Source organism: Coregonus clupeaformis, chromosome 37 (assembly GCF_020615455.1).
Source record: "Coregonus clupeaformis isolate EN_2021a chromosome 37, ASM2061545v1, whole genome shotgun sequence".
Taxonomy (NCBI): Eukaryota; Metazoa; Chordata; class Actinopteri; order Salmoniformes; family Salmonidae; genus Coregonus; species Coregonus clupeaformis.
In genome coordinates this window covers 27,916,051-27,937,472 of record NC_059228.1, presented here as the reverse complement: position 1 = coordinate 27,937,472, position 21,422 = coordinate 27,916,051, and the positions used below count along the sequence as shown (strand labels likewise).

The 21,422-nt window shown below is 43.6% G+C and overlaps 1 protein-coding gene across 2 annotated transcripts in view; it reads left to right on the top strand.

Annotated features, from left to right (window-relative positions):
* Positions 1–21,422, top strand: part of kcnq5a (potassium voltage-gated channel, KQT-like subfamily, member 5a) — a 157,832-nt gene that overhangs the window by 88,303 nt on the left and 48,107 nt on the right. For both annotated transcript variants that reach the window (XM_041866901.2, XM_041866900.2), the window contains exons 2-3: positions 16,695–16,785; positions 21,164–21,290. In XM_041866901.2, coding sequence (XP_041722835.2) covers positions 16,695–16,785; positions 21,164–21,290 — 218 coding nt within the window. The remainder of the gene's footprint in view (positions 1–16,694; positions 16,786–21,163; positions 21,291–21,422) is intronic.

The window sequence follows — 21,422 nt, the reverse complement described above, 5'->3', positions numbered from 1 at the left end:
GACCAGTACCAAAACCTTTTTGACTCGATCCCCGTCACGTGATGTCACATCAGCACCTCTCTTTCTTTCTCCCTCTCTCTCCTCTCGTCTCGTCCTATCGTTCCTCTCATATGACAAAAGAACAGAGACACAGAAAAAGATTTTAGTAGTTAATGCAATCACTGAGTTACTTCCAGCATTCAATATTTCTTCGTTCACATTCGCTCTAAGAATCAACTCAGGAATAATTATAGATCGCTCAAAAACATTTTTATTTTATTTATTTATTTAATTATTTTTATTTTTAATCCGTCAACATATCTCTCTCATTTATCCACTCAATAGGTCACAAAAACAGTTTCATCTTTAACCAACAGCCGATGTAACAACCAAAATACACCATTAGACTCTAAATGTCTAATTCTTTGTTCCTTTTTGTTTGTCTCAGCCTCCCCGCAACACAGTGTAACCGAGGAGTGACCTATTTACCCAAAATCCCCCGGGTTGTAGTTTTAGTAAACAACGTGTTGTAGTCTAGTGCCGGAAAACAAACGTGTCATAATCTCGTACCATAAACTCCCACGTTTTGTAGTGTAGTGTCGTAAAATTAAACGCATGCGCAATACATTCAACGATACGCTTTCCAGACAATAGAACGTTAGCCTTCCGCTACAGCCCCTCTATTTTACCCCTTATAATCAAACAATAACACTTAACAGAGCTCACACTTGCATAGAACTCTGAATTCTACACACACAAACATAATTTAAGAGGCCCCCTAAGGTCTCACGTTAGCATGTAGCACGCAACACATTTAGCATTAGCATTAGCTGTTATGTACAATGTGGCATGAAACACAACCAGCATTTAGCATTAGCATTAGCATTAGCATTTAGCTAACCTGTGGCTTGCCACACGTAACAGGTAACCTGCACTGCCCTTTCCTTTGTCTTATTCTCTACCGTTTGTGATGCCGTGAGTTCCATGACCATCTACAGAGAGAGTACCCCAAGCAGACATCCCGTCGGACAAAAGATGAGCAATAATCACAATCCAATAAATTCCATCAACCCGAGTATTTTTTTTTAAACACACCTAATACACATCTAACGCGCAAGAGGATTTTCGGCCCATCCTGGATGGCCCACCCCGGGGTCTTACACAGTGCAGTGCCCTAATGTATACGTATATCTGCCTTGTACATCTGCCTTGTATTATATCTGCCAATATCTGCCTTAATCCCTACCATCGATTGCTCTAAAATTCCAAGCCTACTCTCCCCCCTTTTGCACTGTCTACCAGTGCAACAATTTATAATGATTAGCCAGACCCCCAGTTCTCAGCAATAACGCCACACGAGGCACATTTCGGTCCTAATGGTACATTTCTCCAGTGCACAATCACATAGCATCCAAACTAACAAACTTCCAAAGCGGTGAGGAAAAACTCACCCTTTTCTGGCCATGACTTCAGAACGAGTTAGCTTGGCGGCAACGAATGAAACAAAGAAGAGATGCAGACCAGCCCCACGTTGGGCGCTATTTGTCGTATCGAGTAAATGCTGGCAATTATTGCTGATAAACAAAGGAGTCTGCTCATACTGAACTTGGATCATAAGGTTTATTCATATCACAAGGTTTCAGCATAAGTGACGGATGTCATGACACCCGGAGAGCGACTTCCCAGATTGCAATGGTCGCTCTAACCTCTTCTTCCTCCAGCATATACTTATAAACAATGTAAAAATATGGGTTGCTCCCTCTGCTGTCCAATCACCTGTCTCCCCTGGGGCGTCACCCTACAAATGGCTACTTTTGAACTAAGATAAACATTCTTTCAGTTCCACTTAAAAACCATTAACAAAGACATAATCCTAATACACTACAATAGTCCCACTAAGCCCAAACCAGATGGGATGGCGTATCGCTGCAGAATGCTGTGGTAGCCATGCTGGTTAAGTGTGCTTTGAATTCTAAGTAAATCATAGACAGTGTCACCAGCAAAGCACCCCCAAAGGGTGGCTACATGGTTACTCCATGATTCCATATGTGTTATTTCATAGTTTTGATGTCTTCACTATTATTCTACAATGTAAAAAACTGTAAAAATAAAGAAAAACCTTTGAATGAGTAGGTGTGTCCAAACGTTTGACTGGTACTGTGTGTTGGAATGTATTTAAAATGTATTAAATACATTTTTTATACATTATTTGGCCAATTTCACATGTATCCTAAATATATTTTAAATGTATTTTTTTCCCGTATGAGACATACTGACAACATTACCAGAGCCAGAGTGGCGTTATTAAAGACAACATGAGCGATATTGATGTGAATCAGTCAGTAATCAGCTGGAATAGTCTTTATGCTGTGATAGGGCTGCATTGGTCTGGGCCAGCCATAGTCATCAAAGGAGACACAGTCCAACAAAAAAGGCCCACTCACGCTACTCTGCCTCCCATTCGGTCTGATCGTAAGACGCACAGGACCCATGCACCAACAAAGACACACATGCACCTGCATATGCATACACTGGTCCCAGCTCCCCTCCCTTTACCAATCAAAGTTCCTATTTATATCACAGCGTTCATTGCCAAAGGTTCTCATGTGTGTTTATCTATCCTGAAGTGGTGTCTTTGGAACGCACCAGCACCTTTATCCAATCCTCTCATCCAATCCCCTCATCTGCTTTATTTGGAGACTACCATGACAATAGCCCGGCATGTAACCCTATTGTTTATTTTTCCCATAAATGCAAGTTCAGAGGCAGACTGATTAGGACATTCTGAAAATTCCCCAATTTTCCCACTGTTGGAATGCTTGCTCTGCTAGGCATATTGTGTTGCTTTAATGTTATTGACTGTGATGTCTCCAAGAGAGAACTATGTCATATGCAGACACCACAGGAGGTTGGTGGCGCCTTAATTGGGGAGAACGGGCTCTTGCTAATTGCTGGAGCGGAATAGGTGGAATGGTATCAAATACATAAAACACGGTTTCCATGTGTTTAATGCCATTCCATTTGCTCCGTTCCATCTATTATTATGAGCCGTCCTCCCCTCAGCAGCCTCCACTGGCTGACACGCTGTCAGGGTTAACTAAATTGTGCCTTGGTGGGGAATTCTGCAGATTTGACCAGTTAGCATTCTATTATATTCTATTCTGTTCTATTCCATTCTAATATATTATATTATTCTCTCTCTCTCTCTCTCTCTCTCTCTCTCTCTCTCTCTCTCTCTCTCTCTCTCTCTCTCTCTCTCTCTCTCTCTCTCTCTCTCTCTCTCTCTCTCTCTCTCTCTCTCTCTCTCTCTCTCTCTCTGACTGTCTCTGTGTGCTCAATGCTGATAAAAGGCTATGTGCTATTGATAGGGGGTATAGCCTGTGCGGGGATGAGTGAGTGTACAGTATAAAGGAGGCACACTCAGCATAACTAGTGACACTGTATTTTACTGCCCCGCCGATACAGCTCCAGATATATAGACGATAGGAACCTTTTCATGCACACTCAAGAAAAGGGATGGCGATATTTCCACTCCTTTATGGTTCATTCACCCCTTCTTCTCTGTAATACATTGGCAGAGCAGACCTAGAGTCAGCAAATTATCACCTCACTCCGGCTTTCACTCTTGTTCTTTCTTTCTTTTTGGCAAGGCTCAGATAAGGAATCGTAGCTACTGCTTTCTGACATATGATTACCCCAACTATCAGAGGTTATTGTAGGTTTCCTTCCCACATAGATAAAAGCGATTGCTAAAATTACCATATACATGTATAATGTACATCTGTGTATTGCTCTCCTATTGGTGGTACTACCTAGTCTGTCTGACACCAGTCTTCCTGACTTGAGAGTCTGGAACGGCTGCTTTGATGTGTCTACACGATGTGTCGATAATGAAGGGGCTGTGCCCTCATACTTCAAGGTGGCACCCTACGATGGTTGGATATCCCCGTTTCGAATTGAATGAATCATGATCTATTGTTTTACATAGAACCGCCCCAGCCCTTCTGCTTCCAGCCAGCCCATCCGGGATAAGCAAGCACACACAGTAGCTAGCTAGCACAAATCTTCTGAGTTCGGACACTGTTTGCCATTAACATAATGAATAGAGTGCATAAATCATTAGGCATTCATTCCAAATTCTTAAGGTTAGGAATGAACTGGTTAAGGTAAGGGTTAAGGGTTGGGATAGGCTTAAAACAAAAAATACTTTCTATCACTGGATTCAAACATGCAAACTTTGGAACCAGAGGCAGATGCTTACGCCTGTCCACTATCCCCATCCACAATGCCCTAGCAAAACCTAAGCCTACTTGAAGGTAACAGCGCTCACTGTTGCCTCTAGTGGCCGGTTTCCATGTCAACTCCCGACATTCTCAGACATGGATGGACGTCGAATACTGACTTGTATCACTGGTGACCTGCCTGACTGTACTACCCATGTTCGCTTCTGGCAAGTTTCCACTCATGACCAACAAAACCAAAAGAGATATGAATCATCTTTCAAGTCAACCAAAAATGTATATCTAATGCAACATGTACTGATGTAAAGATAAAGAATACATTTTTTACATTTTAGTCATCCAGAGCTACTTACAGTTAGTGAGTGCATACATGTTTTTATACTGGCCCCCCGTGGGAAACGAACCCACAACCCTGGCGTTACAAGTGCCATGCTCTACCAACTGAGCTACAGGGGACTGCTATACAGGATGCTATAATGCATGAAGCAAACATGGAATGACTGTGAAATGTGAAGGTGTAGACTCCATGAAGATGTAGGGTGAATGTATCTTTCATCCCTCGCTGTACCCTGGTGCAGTGGAACAATTCTTGTTCAGCATTTATAGTAGCAGGATTCTGGTTCTGATTCTGGATAGCTGTACTTCTGTAAATCGTGAAAGGACATTTAGATGTCTATGGGACAGTTTTTCAGGGATGCTGGCCCATGTTGACTCCAATACTTCCCACAGTTGTGTCAAGTTGGCTGGATGTCCTTTGGGTGGTGGACCATTGTTGATACACACGGGAAACTGTTGAGTGTGAAAAACCCAGCAGCGTTGCAGTTCTTGACACAAACCGGTGCGCCTGGTACCTACTACCATACCCGTTCAAAGGTGCTTCAATCTTTTGTCTTGCCAATTCACCCTCTGAATGGCACACATGTCTCAATTGTCTCAAGTCTTAAAAATCCTTCTTTAACCTGTCTCCTCCCCTTCATCTACACTGATTGAAGTGCATTTAACAAGTGACATCACTGGTCAGTCTATGTCATGGAAAGAGCAGGTGTCCTTAATGTTTTGTACACTCAATATATATATATATATGTCACTAGGAAATGACAAAATTAGCACCTCATTAAAAGACCTAAAGGTTTTTGTTTTACGTTGTGTTTCACTTTGAAGACACTATCTATGAGTGGTGATGGGTTATAATCTACAGTATACTGTAAGTGATGCCTTCTCAACATGGCTCCTCATGTTTACCTCTCTGATACCATTTTTGAACATCATGTGCTCATATATAGTAATCTCATCTTCTTTCACCAAAGAATGCAGCTCTCCAAGCTTGCAGAAACTCTCCAGAAAGGCAGGTTTTCATTTTGAACCCTGACCCATTCAGAAAGATACTGTTAGAGTGCTGAGTGTGATAAAACAGTAGGCTATAGATTAGTAATTCCCATCCTCATTCAGAATACATGTATAATTGGAACCAATACAAAGACATTGAAGCACATTTGATTACTATGCTAGTAGTTCTTGCATAAGAAAATGTTATGGATGCGGTTCCCATAGTTTAATCCAGTAAACATACTTTCTGCAGTGCCTCTTTCAGCCCTTATGCTGCCTGTCACACAGTCATTTATGATGCAGTTCTATCACTTTATTTAGACTACTTACTGTCTTATAGGCCTATCATGCAAACATTTCATGCACTTTCAATCAATTATTCACTGGTGTGTCATCACTATAATTTGCATTCCGACAATACGTGTATCCATCGAGGTGCCATTCTATACCGTCGAAGTACACTTCTAGGTCAATGATTCTGACGTGTAGGACTAAGGCCAACACATCTCTCCCGGTCTTCCCCAACCAGCTCTCTGGAATTCCGAAGACAAGGTTGCATGTGCTCTTCTCTTCCTCCACAACCACCGCTCTGAGACCCAGGGCTGTTGCCTTGTAGATTTGGTCCTCCGTCCACCACAGCCTTTAGCGGGGACACGACTGTCCGAATTGGAGGCTGTTTTCCTAGCTTTCTGAAGACCAATACATCCTCCTCGCACAAAGGCTCGAAATGCTTGAAGTTGCTCCTATTTGAATTAAATCCCTAAATTGGTCGTTTCCAGGGGCACAACTTTCACTTGCATTTTTGTCCCCCCCCCAGTTTTATCATTGAAATGTGATACAAAACGAGGCAACGGGGTGCTTTAGGACCATGCGGATGCCTCCGAGCGGTTGGGTAGGATGTTTGGAGTGTTTATCTGACTGGATAAAATAAATAATAATAATAATAATAATAATGTCCCCGTCACTTCTGAAACCAAAGATGCGCCCCTGGTCATTACTATGTGGCAGTGTCATCTCTCTTATCTTCTTTTCAGAAAGCTCCATCAGAAAGCTAGTCAGCTAGCCTAACTTTAGCTTGGATTTTTTACCTCTCTAGTGGGGGCATAACAAATTGACGAGGAAGCGTGGGGGCGTTGCGCATGCAAATAGCGAGCATATGAGAACCAATCAAAAGGTTGCTCAAAATTGTTAAGCCCGAGTTACCAGACCTGTGAGTCACAGCTCTTTGTGTATTTACATGGGTTGTGCATCAGCCAGGTACTACCTCCTTTGGAAGCTGTTGCATAAAGCATTTTTCTGTTTGAAAACACTGTTTGGTTTAATGTAACGGAGTAGCATGGATGGAGTGAGTATTATGGATGGAGGACAGATGCCCTGGAATAGTCCTGTGTAGCTCAGTTGGTAGAGCATGGCATTTGCAATGCCAGGGTTGTGGGTTTGATTCCCACGGGGGGCCATTATGAAAAAAATAAAATGTATGCACTCACTAACTGTAAGTTGCTCTGGATAAGAGCCTGCTAAATGACCAAAATGTAATACTAGGGAGACGTGTGTCACATCATTCACCCCGTCTTACCATGGTGACGTGAGTGGGATGGACAAGTAAGCATGGTCAGTCTCTGCACAATGGATCCCTGACACAACAACAACAATCAATTGGCCATTCATCAAATAATGAAATGATAGTGGCTTTTTCATCAACTCCACACACCATCTCCTCCACACACACACCCCCATAGGTTGAAACTGCCCAGATGTTATAGAACTTGTGGAGAGTTTGGAGCGGCTGTATGTACAGTAGCACTTTAGAAACCCTTTGTCTTGCCCGTGGGGTGTAGGAGTAGAAGTGCTTACGCACTCGCTCTGACGGGAGACAGCCGCAGACTCTCCCGCATCAGACAGGAGACTCGCACAGAAACAGCTTTATTTCCCCTCTTAGTTTAACCATAGGGACTGCAAATTACCTTAAAAATACCCATCTTGCTGAGATATTGAGAACAAGTGTAAAAAAATATATATACGACAATATGATTCCGGTCTTGGCACAGGTTTGAACACAATTAAGCGTTATGAGTATTGTATTCACTCAATCATACATTGCTATGGTCTATTCGTTGGTTGTGAATTATTACTGTATATATCCACTGCACAATGTGCCAAAGCAAAACTATGAGGCATAAATCATGTCCTTAATGTAAGCCCAAAGGACTTCCTGTAAATAATGCTGTAATGCCTAGTCAGAATGTATAGAATCTGCTTGCTACACAACATTGTATTATATGTTTCATGTCTGGGTCGAAATAGTAGCCTATTTGTTTTCTTTCAAATACTTTAGATGAGCTTGACTTAGCTTTATCAGTGCAATGGAACCAACGGATTAATCCCAAAAGCGCAAACCCCATTCAGAGAAGCTAGTGTTTGAAATAAAACAAATATTATTTCAACTCAGGTCTGGAATGTTAGTGCCCAGAAATAGAAAAGGAACAGTACAGTATATCTAAATGGTTTAGACTCCCAGTATAATGTTTAGAGAAACGTGTGGCTTCTGTAGGTATGGAGAAAAACTCTACCAACTCACTTGGATTTGATCGAGTACTTTTAGAGAGCTATTTTCCCTTGAGTCCCTTTACTTCCACAGCTGATGGGATAAAGAATGAGATAGGTTTCTAAATGTATTGTTAAAGATCTCCCCTTTGCATCTATCTGCTGTTACATAGTGTCGCTGCATTGTATGGTACTCATACTCACAGGCATATAGAAGCAAACCGGATGGACATCATGAAAATGATCGGAGAGGTTGAGGGTAGAGGAAGTTCAGGAGTAAAAACAAACTAAATATAATTATTGTAAAATTGACTGTCCATAAAATGTATATAGTATGTATAAGCTGGAAGTAGAGGCCTAAACATTGTTGTTCACTAGTTTACTCCAATTAGGGAAGGGGTGGTGGGGTTAGAAAGTAATAAAGGGAAATACATTTAAAAAAAGGATATGTATATATATGTGTATATATGTATGTGTGTATATATATATATATATGCAAGAAAAAAAAAACATATGGGGGATTGGAAGTGATGCAGACAATTACATTGATGGAAGTTACAATCTATCTGCAATATTAAAGCTGATCTACCCCCTAAAAAAAAGAAAAGAAAAAAAAACATCGGCACAGTCACACACATTCCCACAAACACAGTCACACACTCTCTCATTCCTTGACATCTGCTTGACAGTGCTGTGTTGACCAGTAGTGGAGAGGGGGTGCTGCTGAGAATCTACCCATGGAAAAGACCCCTCTCTTCTATCTCTCTGACTCTCTCTCTCTCACACACACACATTCACACACACACACGCTTACCTTAAGAGCACGCACTCCCTCCTTGTCTGCACCGTCAAAGTCTCATGCAGCATCATGGAAATTTGGCCACTGCACTGCTTCATTAAAGTTCTCTCTCTCTCTGTCATTAGAATCGCTCTTACTTAGCCATGTGATGTACATATGTTTCAGGCAGCGGAGGCTGGTGAGAGAAGTTATAGGAGGACTGGCTCATAGTAATGGCTGGAATGGTATTGATGGAATGGAGTCAAACATGTAGTTTCCATATGTTTGATGTGTTTGATTCCGTTCCATTTATCCTATTCCAGCTATTACTATGAGCCCGTCCTCCTTAGATATTTTTCAGGTAACTTGCACCTCCCCACCTACCACAGCAGACACTGCCAGTACTCAATTATAGTAGCTACTGTGGGTCTCTCTACTCTGGAACACAGTGTATTGCAAAAACCCTCCACACCACTCAACAACTTCAAACATGGACTCTGACCTGTCCAATGAGCCAAACTGATTAAAGAATCCCACCAAACACCCTCATCCTCTTTCTCACACACACTGTGCAGTAATTAGAATCCATAGAGCAGCTTTAAGTGATACAGTCTACTGTGTGCTCACCCCTCTTCTGCCTCTCTCCATCGCTCTCTCTGTGTTGTCTGTTGCTGTGTCTTAGTATTCTATATTGCTGTCTCTTTTGTCTACCCTGCTCTCTCGTCCCGTCCTGGTTGTAAAAGTGAACAATTGCTTTAATAATAATGTTACAGGCTTTTTCAACTCACTTGTAAATTCTTTGTAAACCATGTTGTACTTTTCACTGTCTGCATTTCACCTGCTATCATTTGTGCAAATAAATACAACTAATAAGAATATATAGAGCAGCTTGAAGTGATACAGTCTAATGTGTGCTCAACCCACCTCTGTTCTCTCCCCCATCTGCCCTCTTCTGTCACTTGCGTGGTGTCAAATCAAATCAAATCAAATGTTATTTGCCACATGCGCCGAATACAACAGGTGTAGACATTACAGTGAAATGCCCTTAACCAACAATGCAGTGTTAAGTAAAAAATAAGTAAGTAAAAAATTAATATAACAAATAATTAAAGAGCAGCAGTAAAATAAAATAACAATAGGGAGGTTATATACAGGGGGTAACGGTACAGAGTCAGTCGAGGCACCGGTTAGTCGAGGTAATTGAGGTAATATGTACATGTGGGTAGAGTTAAACTGACTATGCATAGATAATAAACAGAGTAGCAGCAGCGTAAAAGAGGGGGTGGGGTGGGGGGGGACAATGCAATTAGTCTGGGTAGCCATGATTAGCTGTTCAGGAGTCTTATGGCTTGGGGTTAGAAGCTGTTAAGAAGCCTTTTGGACCTAGACTTGGCGCTCTGGTACCGCTTGCCGTGCGGTAGCAGAGAGAACAGTCTATGACTAGGGTGGCTGGAGTCTTTGGCAATTTTTAGGGCCTTCCTCTGACACCGCCTGATATAGAGGTCCTGATGGCAGGAAGCTTGGCCCCAGTGATGTACTGGGCCGTACGCACTACCCTCTGTAGTGCCTTGCGGTTGGAGGCCGAGCAGTTGCCATACCAGGCGGTGAGGCAACCAGTCAGGATGCTCTTGATGGTGCAGCTGTATAACTTTTTGAGGATCTGAGGACCCATGCCAAATCTTTTCAATCTCCTGAGGGGGAATAGGCTTTGTCGTGCCCTCTTCACGACTGTCTTGGTGTGTTTGGACCATGATAGTTTGTTGGTAATGTGGCTGTCTCAGGTTCTTGTTTGTCTGCTATGTCTATCCTCTTCTGTTATGGCCTGTTCTGTTCTTCTGGTGTCTATCTCCATCATATCCTATAATTCTGTTGCTGTCTCTGAGTTTTGTCTGGTGTGTCTCTTTAGTTTTGCTATCCAAAACGGTCAAGGCCATACTGGGGTAGCTTAACTTGTTTTGGGCCTGTGTCTGGGTCACCTAAATCATCCTCCTCCCTACCAGTTGCCCCTGTCTGATGTTCCCATTTGTCCTGCTCCTTGGCTCATCTGCAAGGTAGCAAGGTAGAGGTGCAACATGTCATTGGTTAGTTTTAAAGTTACTAACACGACCAGGGCAACTCAACTGTAAAGAAAAAGTGTCTGCATAACATGACAGATAAGAAGCTACATAGCCCCTAGGCTATATGAATATAAAGAGACATGAGCCAGAAAAAGTATCTGTAGAATGGAATAAGGTATAAGACCTCTATGATAAATTTGATTTTGTCAGTTCTACTAGCTAATGTTAGATTTTTTGATTACATAACCTTTGAGGACACATGACTTAAGGGCCTATGTATTTTCAATGTTTTGTTCACCTACAATCTAACCACAAAGCTGGCCATATTTTTCCCTCTCTTTCTGGCTGCCCTCCCACTTCCCTTCTAAGTTCAAGTTTGTTTATTTGTCATATACACATGATATGTATGGAGTACACAGTGTAATGAAATGCTGACTTGCAGGTTAACCTCTCGACAATGCAACAACAATAGAAAAAGTAAGTAGCTAAGTGAATAAAAAGAGTAATACAAATAAAAGCTAAATGAAATAATTTCACCAATTTAATAATGGGAAGTTATTTTTACAAAGAGTTACATAGCCTATATAGAAATAACAGACATGACCCAAGCATGTTTACCTTTTAGAATGGAATAGGTTATAAGACCTATATGTGAAATCTTGACCAATCACAGCAGGCATTGCGTCACTCCAGGGGCTTCTTGCCTGCTACTGCTTAGCGCAGTGTATTGTTAATTTCTGTTTTTTTTATATATACTGCACAGCACAAGTCATGCGTGGTTATGGAAACTCATATCAGACTAAAATAAAAAATGATAATAATAATACTTTCATTGGACTATCAAAAAGGTTCAGGCTGCACCAAAAACATCCGGGGCTGAAGCCCAATAAGCCCAGGCCTAATGACGCCACTGGAGAATGTTTGGAAGGCTGAGGGGTTGTGGTTTTTCACTTGGAGAACGTCTGGAGAATGTTTGGAAGGCTGAGGGGTTGTGGTTTTTCATTTAGAGAACGTTTGGAGAATGTTTGGAAGGCTGAGGGTTGTGGTTTTTCATTTATAGAACGTCTGGAGAATGTTTGGAAGACTGAGGGGTTGTGGTTTTTCATTTATAGAACGTCTGGAGAATGTTTGGAAGACTGAGGGGTTGTGGTTTTTCATTTATAGAACGTTTGGAGAATGTTTGGAAGACTGAGGGGTTGTGGTTTTTCATTTATAGAACGTTTGGAGAATGTTTGGAAGACTGAGGGGTTGTGGTTTTTCATTTATAGAACGTTTGGAGAATGTTTGGAAGACTGAGGGGTTGTGGTTTTTCATTTGGAGAACGTTTGTCTGTTCAGTCTGAGTGGCCTTGGCCCTGGTGTGTTTTGTTAAGAAGTTGCTTAGAAATAAAACCTTGTGCTTTATCGCTCCCATCAGCAGGTAAGATACTACACTACACTTGATAAAACACAGGGATGAACTAATAGACTCTTGGCAAGGAGACTGTAAGTCTGTGCCCCCCTTACTTTCTCATCTCTCATCTCTCTTCTCCCTTCTTTTCTCTTCTCTTCTCTTCTCTCTCTCTCCTTCTCTCTCTCCTTCTCTCTCTCTCTCCAGGCCCAGACAAACTCAGGGCCAGCTTTCATTTGTCACTTACATCAGTGGGCAAAAACAGGAAAGCAAACACACACAGACACACACACACAAACAAGCACACACACAATCACAAACACACACACGCACGCACAATGCAGAGGTTGTCCTCAGGGTGCTCCATGCTGCGAGTTAATGCTGTTGTGTATTTATTGCCGAATGTTTGATCATATCTGCACTACCGTTACCCTGGGAAGCCTTTCTAATTTCAATCCACATATTCACATGCATCAGGATTCGATCACTGGAATATTCAGAAAAGTGATAACTGTACATAGAAAAGTGTTTAAAATGAAGTTGCTATTTCACACTGTCCTGTTCTCCATCTCCTTTTAGTTTTACCTATTTTGTTTGTATTTTTAGCACTTGCCTTATTCTCCCTTCTCTCTCTCTCTCTCTCTCTCTCTCTCTCTCTCTCTCTCTCTCTCTCTCTCTCTCTCTCTCTCTCTCTCTCTCTCTCTCTCTCTCTCTCTCTCTCTCTCTCTCTCTCTCTCTCTCTCTCTCCCTCCCTCCCTCCCTCCCTCCCTCCCTCCCTCCCTCCCTCTCTCTGTCTGATTGAAGTGGAATGCATGGCTGGCATCAAAAGAAAGGAGGAAATAGATAATGATACCAGGCAGCATGGTGTGGAAAACACTGACCTCTCACGTAGCTGATCCGTCACACACACACACGCGTGCGCACACGCACACACACTCACACAGGCACGCACATGACACAGACACATTGCATATCAATATACACAAACCACATATACCATTTACAGTATATCTTTCAGTCACACACACACACACACACACACACACACACACACACACACACACACACACACACACACACACACACACACACACACACACACACACACACACACACACACATACATACACACAGCTGTATTTCTGCTCCTTGACTCTAAATCTTTGCCCAGTTGGATGAGTCTGCTTAAGGGAGATTTACAGCCCAGATGAAACAGGATGGTAAAATGTGTTGTGTGTGTGTGTGTCAGTCCATTCTATAATGTTGCTCGTGGATTATTGACAAAGAGAGACTATTTGGGGCAGAAGAATTACTAACAGTAAAATGATATTAAAAGGCATGGTTAGCTAGACCCTGCACTATTTGCCTTCTCCACTTTCACCCACTTCCCCCCAGACCAAAAGCCGTCTCCCCAGCCACATCCCCCTAAGCCAGGGAACCAGAGTGGCACTCCAACAGAACACACTCCTACGGTGCTTACACACTCACACTGGCTGTTCTATTCCATTAAGTTGGGCGTTAGGTTTAGGGGCGTTTTGGCTTTACATGGTTTTGTCTGTGCTCTTCTGTGCGTTCATCATTACGAGAGGAGAGAGAGAGGCACTTCACCTCTCCACATCTGTGTTTTTCTCTGTCTCTGTCACACTGCCTCTGTTTTTCTGTCTCAACCAGTTGAACACTAGAAAAATGCCAGAGATATGCAATTTACACACACCATACATATCAGCCATAAGCAAGTTAGACACAACAAGTTAGACAAGCCGTCTTATACACACAACCCAAAAGCCAGTTACTGTCCAATCATGGCAGTGATTAATCCTCCTTGTGATTGGTTGGTTATCGATCGCTCTGTCCAGGGACAGATTGATGGATTCATTGGTCCAGTCATCGATGAGATCATTAGTTACAGGTGTCAGTCGTACTGTCAACTAATCCAAATGTAATGACCCATGGTGGGTGGTGGGTGGTGGTGGATACAAGTCCCTCCCCAGGCCATGACACACATTTTTATTTCACAATAGAGAGGGGTTCTGTGCCAAGGGGGTTGACAAGTGACAACCCATTGTTGATTCCACATTGTGTTAGATTGATCTTGTGAAATTGATAATTGATCACACACACACACACACACACACACACACACACCTACTCTCTGAGAAGCAGCTGGGAGTGGATCTGATGTCCATGCCTGGTCTGTCTGACAGTAAAGGCCTGTTAGTGTCTGCTGCTCTATTAAAGCCATATGTTCCCGAGCCGTTAGGTCCAAACCATGCCCTAACTCACCTCCCCCTCCAGGTATAACTCAGCCTGGAGTGGACTGCCGACAGCCCTTTACTCACCCTAATATTTCACATTAATCCCATGGAAAATAAATGATGTTATGAATCACCGTCTAAGGGGAAAGGGCTGAGTTCAGCTCCAGGAGAGGGGAGAGAGGGAAGAGGGAGAGAGAGAAGAGAAGAGAGAGGGTAGAGGAGAAAGGGGTGAGTGAGGGGAAAGAGGGAAGAGGGAGAGAGAGGAGAGAAGAGAGAGGGTAGAGGAGAAAGGGGTGAGCGAGGGGAGAGAGGGAAGAGGGAGAGAGAGGAGAGAAGAGAGAGGGTAGAGGAGAAAGGGGTGAGCGAGGGGAGAGAGGGAAGCGGGAGAGAGAGAAGAGAAGAGAAGAGAGAGGGTAGAGGAGAAAGGGGTGAGCGAGGGGAAAGAGGGAAGAGGGAGAGAGAGGAGAGAAGAGAGAGGGTAGAGGAGAAAGGGGTGAGTGAGGGGAGAGAGGGAAGAGGGAGAGAGAGGAGTGAAGAGAGAGGGTAGAGGAGAAAGGGGTGAGCGAGGGGAGAGAGAGGAGTGAAGAGAGAGGGTAGAGGAGAAAGGGGTGAGCGAGGGGAGAGAGGGAAGAGGGAGGGAGAGGAGAGAAGAGAGAGGGTAGAGGAGAAAGGGGTGAGCGAGGGGAGAGAGGGAAGAGGGAGAGAGAGGAGAGAAGAGAGAGGGTAGAGGAGAAAGGGGTGAGCGAGGGGAGAGAGGGAAGAAGGAGAGAGATGAGAGAAGAGAGAGGGTAGAGGAGAAAGGGGTGAGCGAGGGGAGAGAGGGAAGAGGGAGAGAGAGGAGAGAAGAGAGAGGGTAAAGGAGAAAGGGGTGAGCGAGGGGAGAGAGGGAAGAGGGAGAGAGAGGAGAGAAGAGAGAGGGTAGAGGAGAAAGGGGTGAGCGAGGGGAGAGAGGGAAGAGGGAGAGAGAGGGAGAGAAGAGAGAGGGTAGAAGAGAAAGGGGGTGAGCGAGGGGAGAGAGGGAAGCGGGAGAGAGAAGAGAAGAGAAGAGAGAGGGTAGAGGAGAAAGGGGTGAGCGAGGGAAAGAGGGAAGAGGGAGAGAGAGGAGAGAAGAGAGAGGGTAGAGGAGAAAGGGGTGAGTGAGGGGAGAGAGGGAAGAGGGAGAGAGAGGAGTGAAGAGAGAGGGTAGAGGAGAAAGGGGTGAGCGAGGGGAGAGAGGGAAGCGGGAGAGGGAGGGTAGAGGAGAAAGGGGTGAGCGAGGGGAGAGAGGGAAGAGGGAGAGAGAGGAGAGAAGAGAGAGGGTAGAGGAGAAAGGGGTGAGCGAGGGGAGAGAGGGAAGAGGGAGAGAGAGGAGAGAAGAGAGAGGGTAGAGGAGAAAGGGGTGAGCGAGGGGAGAGAGGGAAGAGGGAGAGAGAGGAGAGAAGAGAAGAGAGAGGGTAGAGGAGAAAAGGGTGAGCGAGGGGAGAGAGGGAAGAGGGAGAGAGATGAGAGAAGAGAGAGGGTAGAGGAGAAAGGGGTGAGCGAGGGTAAAGAGGGAAGCGGGAAGAGGGATGTAGAGATTAGATAAAACTTACAGTGACACACACACTCATAGCAGAGCGTGAGGGAACAGCAAGTCATAAGACAAAGAGAATAACAAAATGCATCAGGCTGACTCTTGACAAGATGAGCATAGCCTTTTTACTGCAAAAGAAAAGTCCTGTACCAGCCATAGTCCTAGGCAGGGGGGACTTTCTTAGAGAGAAAGAGATGGAGAAAGGGTGAGAAGGCAGCAATAAAGGTGAGCAGAAGATGAAGAAAGAGGAAGATAAGAATTTGACACAGTATAATCATAACACACTTTCATAACACAGTTTCCTTCCACTCTGTAAGATTCCGCTGCTTTCTACAGCTCTGTTTCTGTATCTGTTTCTGTCCCCCCTCCTAATAGTGCAAGGCACGGGTTTAGGGAAAGAGTGAAAACAGGTATAGGTTTCTGTGTCTGCAGTTTTATCCTCATTACAGTAATAAAGCTGGTTGTTTTTTTCTGACAGCGTGACCTGACCTTGATTTCATGTGTATTGCGTATTATCTGTAGGTGATATATGTGTTATCTAATGTAGTGTATGTCTGTTTCTCTCTCTGTCAGGTTCATCTTGGTGTTTGGCTGTCTGGTCCTGTCAGTGTTCTCCACAATCCCTGCCCATCAGGACCTGTCCAACCACTTTCTGCTCATCCTGGTGAGTGTAATGCCTCATTCACATTACAAATGTAGCAGTCCGTTGCATTGCGCTGGATGTCATTCATTTCAATGGGGGACCGTTTCAATGGAGTGGCATTGCAGCGCCCCCTTGCGGTTGAAGACTCCTTTCCGAAACGGATACCATATACTTTGAATTTTTCCAAACCACTGAACAAGATGAAAATATGTGGTTTTCGCCAATGGATTTATGGGATAGCTAGCAACTTGTAAACAATGACCCATTCCTATAAGTGAGTACTATTTCAATAGCTAGTAATGTTAAATAATACACATTGGCTGTTAAGCCAATTATTTATATGACTGTTGCCTCCCGTTTTAGTTATTGATATTATCTCCCGAGTGGCGCAGTGGTCTAAGGCACTGCATTGCAGTGCTAGCTGTGCCACTAGAGATCCTGGTTCAAATCCAGGCTCTGTCGTAGCCGGCCGCGACCGGGAGACCCATGGGGCGGTGCATAATTGGCCCAGTGTTGTCAAGGGTAGGGGAGGGAATGGCCGGTAGGGATGTAGCTCTGGTAGAGCATGGCGTTTGCAACGCCAGGGTTGTGGGTTCGATTCCCACGGGGGGCCAGTATGAAAAAAACGCCATGAGAAGTTAAAATGGGTGTGATATGGTTACATTTTCTGGTGCCTGTTAAATGCCAACCTGCAGCATTTTGAAATAACTGTAGACGATGGAGTGATTTCTGATTGAGACATGTATACAAAGAGTAACAGTAATCTAGGTGTGAGGAAATAAAAGCATGTATAACTTTCTCCAGATCAGTGACTGAAATAAAATACTTGACTTTAGCTATATTTCTTAGATGATAAAGCAAGACTGGACAACCTTCTTTAGATGCAGCTCGAGGTTTTGGTCAGGGTCAAACAAGACATGAAGGTTTCTGGCCGTAGGCTTTACATTGGTGGACAAATGACCAAGGTCATTTATAATCTGGGTTCTGGCAAGGTAAGGAAAATTATCAGACATCCAAAATTTGATGTCAGAAAGACACTGGTGAAGAGTAGCTACGCTAGCTTGATCACTGGGTATGCTTGGTAAATAAAGCTGTGTGTCATCCATATATCAGTGAAACTGAATGTTATGATTGAGGATGATGTCACAAGGGGAAAGCATGTACAGGAAAAAAAGAATGGTGCCCAGAATTTACCCCTGAGGGACACCATAGTGAATAGGTGCTTGGGACGATACTAAACCACCCATGCTCACTGAGAAACATCTGCCACATAGATATGACCTGAACAAGTCGAGGGCAATGCCGGAGGTTCCCACCCACCTCTCTAGCCCGTCAACAAGGATGTTATGGTCAATAGTATCAAACACGGCACTCAGATCCAAAATAACTAGAATAGAGCATTCACCGGCATCGGCAGCCAACATAAGGTCATTGCTGACTTTCAATAAAGCAGTTTCCGTGCTGTGAAGTGAGCGGAAACCAGACTGGAATTGTTTTATTAAGCTGTTCATACTCAAATAAGCCACTAATTGCTTGAAAACAACTTTTTCTAAAATCTTGGATAAAAAATAAAGTTTAGAGATAGGTCAGTAATTACTCAGTGAGGAGGGGTCTAGATTGGGCTTTTTAAGGAGAGGTTGGACCAGGGAAGTTTTAAAATAGGCTTGAAAGGAGCCAGAGGTCAGGGAGCTATTTACAATAGACAGAATGTTGGGGCCAACACTGGGCATAACCTTTTTTAGTAGTCTATTAGGGATCACGTCCAAGGGGCAGGAGGAGGTCTTCATGTGAGCTACAGTATCAAGGAGGAACTCATAGGATATTTGCTCAAAGGAGCTAAAGGAAGCAGTAGACAGTTTCAGAGTAGTTGCCTCAAGTGAATCCTGAACAGAAATGCTTGTATGGTGTCAGCTACTGTCAATCTGGGATCTAATATTTTCTATATTTTCTGAATATAATCATAAAAACTGATTGAAGACGTCAGGGGGATGCAAGCATGTCACTGTTAGATTCAAGGGTAGCTGACGTGTGTGTAGACCTGTTTTATCATGCATAGCAATTAGAGCATCCCTACTGTAGGCTACATGTGGCACTAATGGATTGCAAACATATTAATTACTGGATCTGCCTCTAACTGTATCCCATAAGGGAGCAGTATGTGTGCATGTGTGTGTGTGTGTGAGTGTGTGTGTGCGCGTGTGTGTTTGCGTGTGTGAACTGTACATGTGTGTGTTGAAGTGAAACAATGCACAGAGAAAAAATATATAAATAATTTCAAAAATTGTAAATAATAACACAAGGAATAAATACACTATGAGTAATGAAAACTTGGCTATGTACACGGGGTACCAGTACTGAATTGATGTGCAGGGGTACAAGGTAATTGAGGTAGATATGTACAGTCATGGTCAAAAGTTTTGAGAATGACACAAGTATTGGTCTTCACAAAGTTCGCTGCTTCAGTTTTATGAGATACTTTTGTCAGATGTTACTATGGTATACTGAAGTATGATTACAAGCATTCCATAAGTGTCAAAGGCTTTTATTGACAATTACATTAAGTTTATGCAAAGAGTCAATATTTGCAGTGTTGACCCTTCTTTTTCAAGACCTCTGCAAGCCGCCCTGGCATGCTGTCAATTAACTTCTGGGCCACATCCTGACTGATGGCAGCCCATTCTTGCATAATCAATGCTTGGAGTTTGTCAGAATTTGTGGGTTTTTGTTTGTCCACCCGCCTCTTGAGGATCGACCACAAGTTCTCAATGGGATTAAGGTCTGGGGAGTTTCCTGGCCATGGACCCAAAATTTCGATGTTTTGTTCCCCAAGCCACTTAGTTATCACTTTTGCCTTATGGCAAGGTGCTCCATCATGCTGGAAAAGGCATTGGTCGTTACCAAACTGTTCTTCGATGGTTGGGAGAAGTTGCTCTCGGAGGATGTGTTGGTTCATTCTTTATTCATGGCTGTGTTCTTAGGCAAAATTGTGAGTGAGCCCACTCCCTTGGCTGAGAAGCAACCCCACACATGAATGGTCTCAGGATGCTTTACTGTTGGCATGACACAGGACTGATGGTAGCGCTCACCTTGTCTTCTCCGGACAAGGTGTTTTCCGGATTCCCCAAACAATCGGAAAGGGGATTCATCAGAGAAAATGACTTTACCCCAGTCCTCAGCAGTCCAATCCCTGTACCTTTTTCAGAATATCAGTCTGTCCCTGATGTTTTTCCTGGAGAGAAGTGGCTTCTTTGCTGCCCTTCTTGACACCAGGCCATCCTCCAAAAGTCTTTGCCTCACTGTGCATGCAGATGCACTCACACCTGCCTGCTGCCATTCCTGAGCAAGCTCTGCACTGGTGGTGCCCCGATCCCGCAGCTGAATCAACTTTAGGAGACGGTCCTGGTGCTTGCTGGACTTTCTTGGGCGCCCTGATGCCTACTTCACAACAATTGAACCTCTCTCCTTGAAGTTCTTGATGATCCGATAAATGGTTGATTTAGGTGCAATCTTACTAGCAGCAATACCTTGCCTGTGAAGCCCTTTTTGTGCAAAGCAATGATGACGGCACGTGTTTCCTTGCAGGTAACCATGGTTAACAAAGGAAGAACAATGCTTTCAAGCACCACCCTCCTTTTAAAGCTTCCAGTCTGTTATTCTAACTCAATCAGCATGACAGAGTGATCTCCAGCCTTGTCCTCGTCAACACTCTCACCTGTGTTAACGAGAGAATCACTGACATGATGGCAGCTGGTCCTTTTGTGGCAGGGCTGAAATGCAGTGGAAATGTTTTTTTGGGGATTAAGTTCATTTTCATGGAAAAGAGGGACTTTGCAATTAATTGCAATTCATCTGATCACTCTTCATGACATTCTGGAGTATATGCAAATTGCCATCATCAAAACTGAGGCAGCAGACTTTGTGAAAATTAGTATTTGTGTCATTCTCAAAACTTTTGACCACGACTGTACATAGCTGGGGATAAAGTGACTAGGCAACAGGATAGATAAACAGTAACAGCAGCGTATGTGATGAGTCAAAAGAGTATGTGTATGTGATGAACATAATGTATGTGTACGTGTGTGTTTGTGTGTGTGAACTGTACGTGTGTGCTGCAGTGAAACAATGCAGACTCAACACTGCATACTAATCTTCCTGACTGCTCTCTTGTTATTTTGCAGCACCACACAAATTAAAATTTGACATTTAATTTACTGCAGCTATAGCTTATCAAGCTTAACAACACAAGATGCTATGTTGATTATTGGTGATCATTATTAATAATTTGCTTTTGTACTAAAACTGTCTGGTATGAATAAACCATGTTGCAGCATACTGAACTGTCTACCCTCGCCTCTTGACTGACAATAATGGGCTGTGACTGTGTGTGTGTGTCTTGTAGGAGTTTGTGATGATCGTGGTGTTTGGGCTGGAGTACATCATCAGGATATGGAGCGCAGGTTGTTGCAGTCGCTACAGGGGCTGGCAGGGACGCCTCCGCTTTGCCAGGAAACCCTTCTGTGTTATAGGTAACTGTGTGTGTGTGTGTGTGTGTGTGTTTGTGTGTGTGTGTGCGTGCGTGCGTGTCTGTGTGTGTGTGTGTGTGTGTGTGTGTGTGTGTGTGTGTGTGTGTGTGTGTGCGCCCATACCGGAATTTTTTT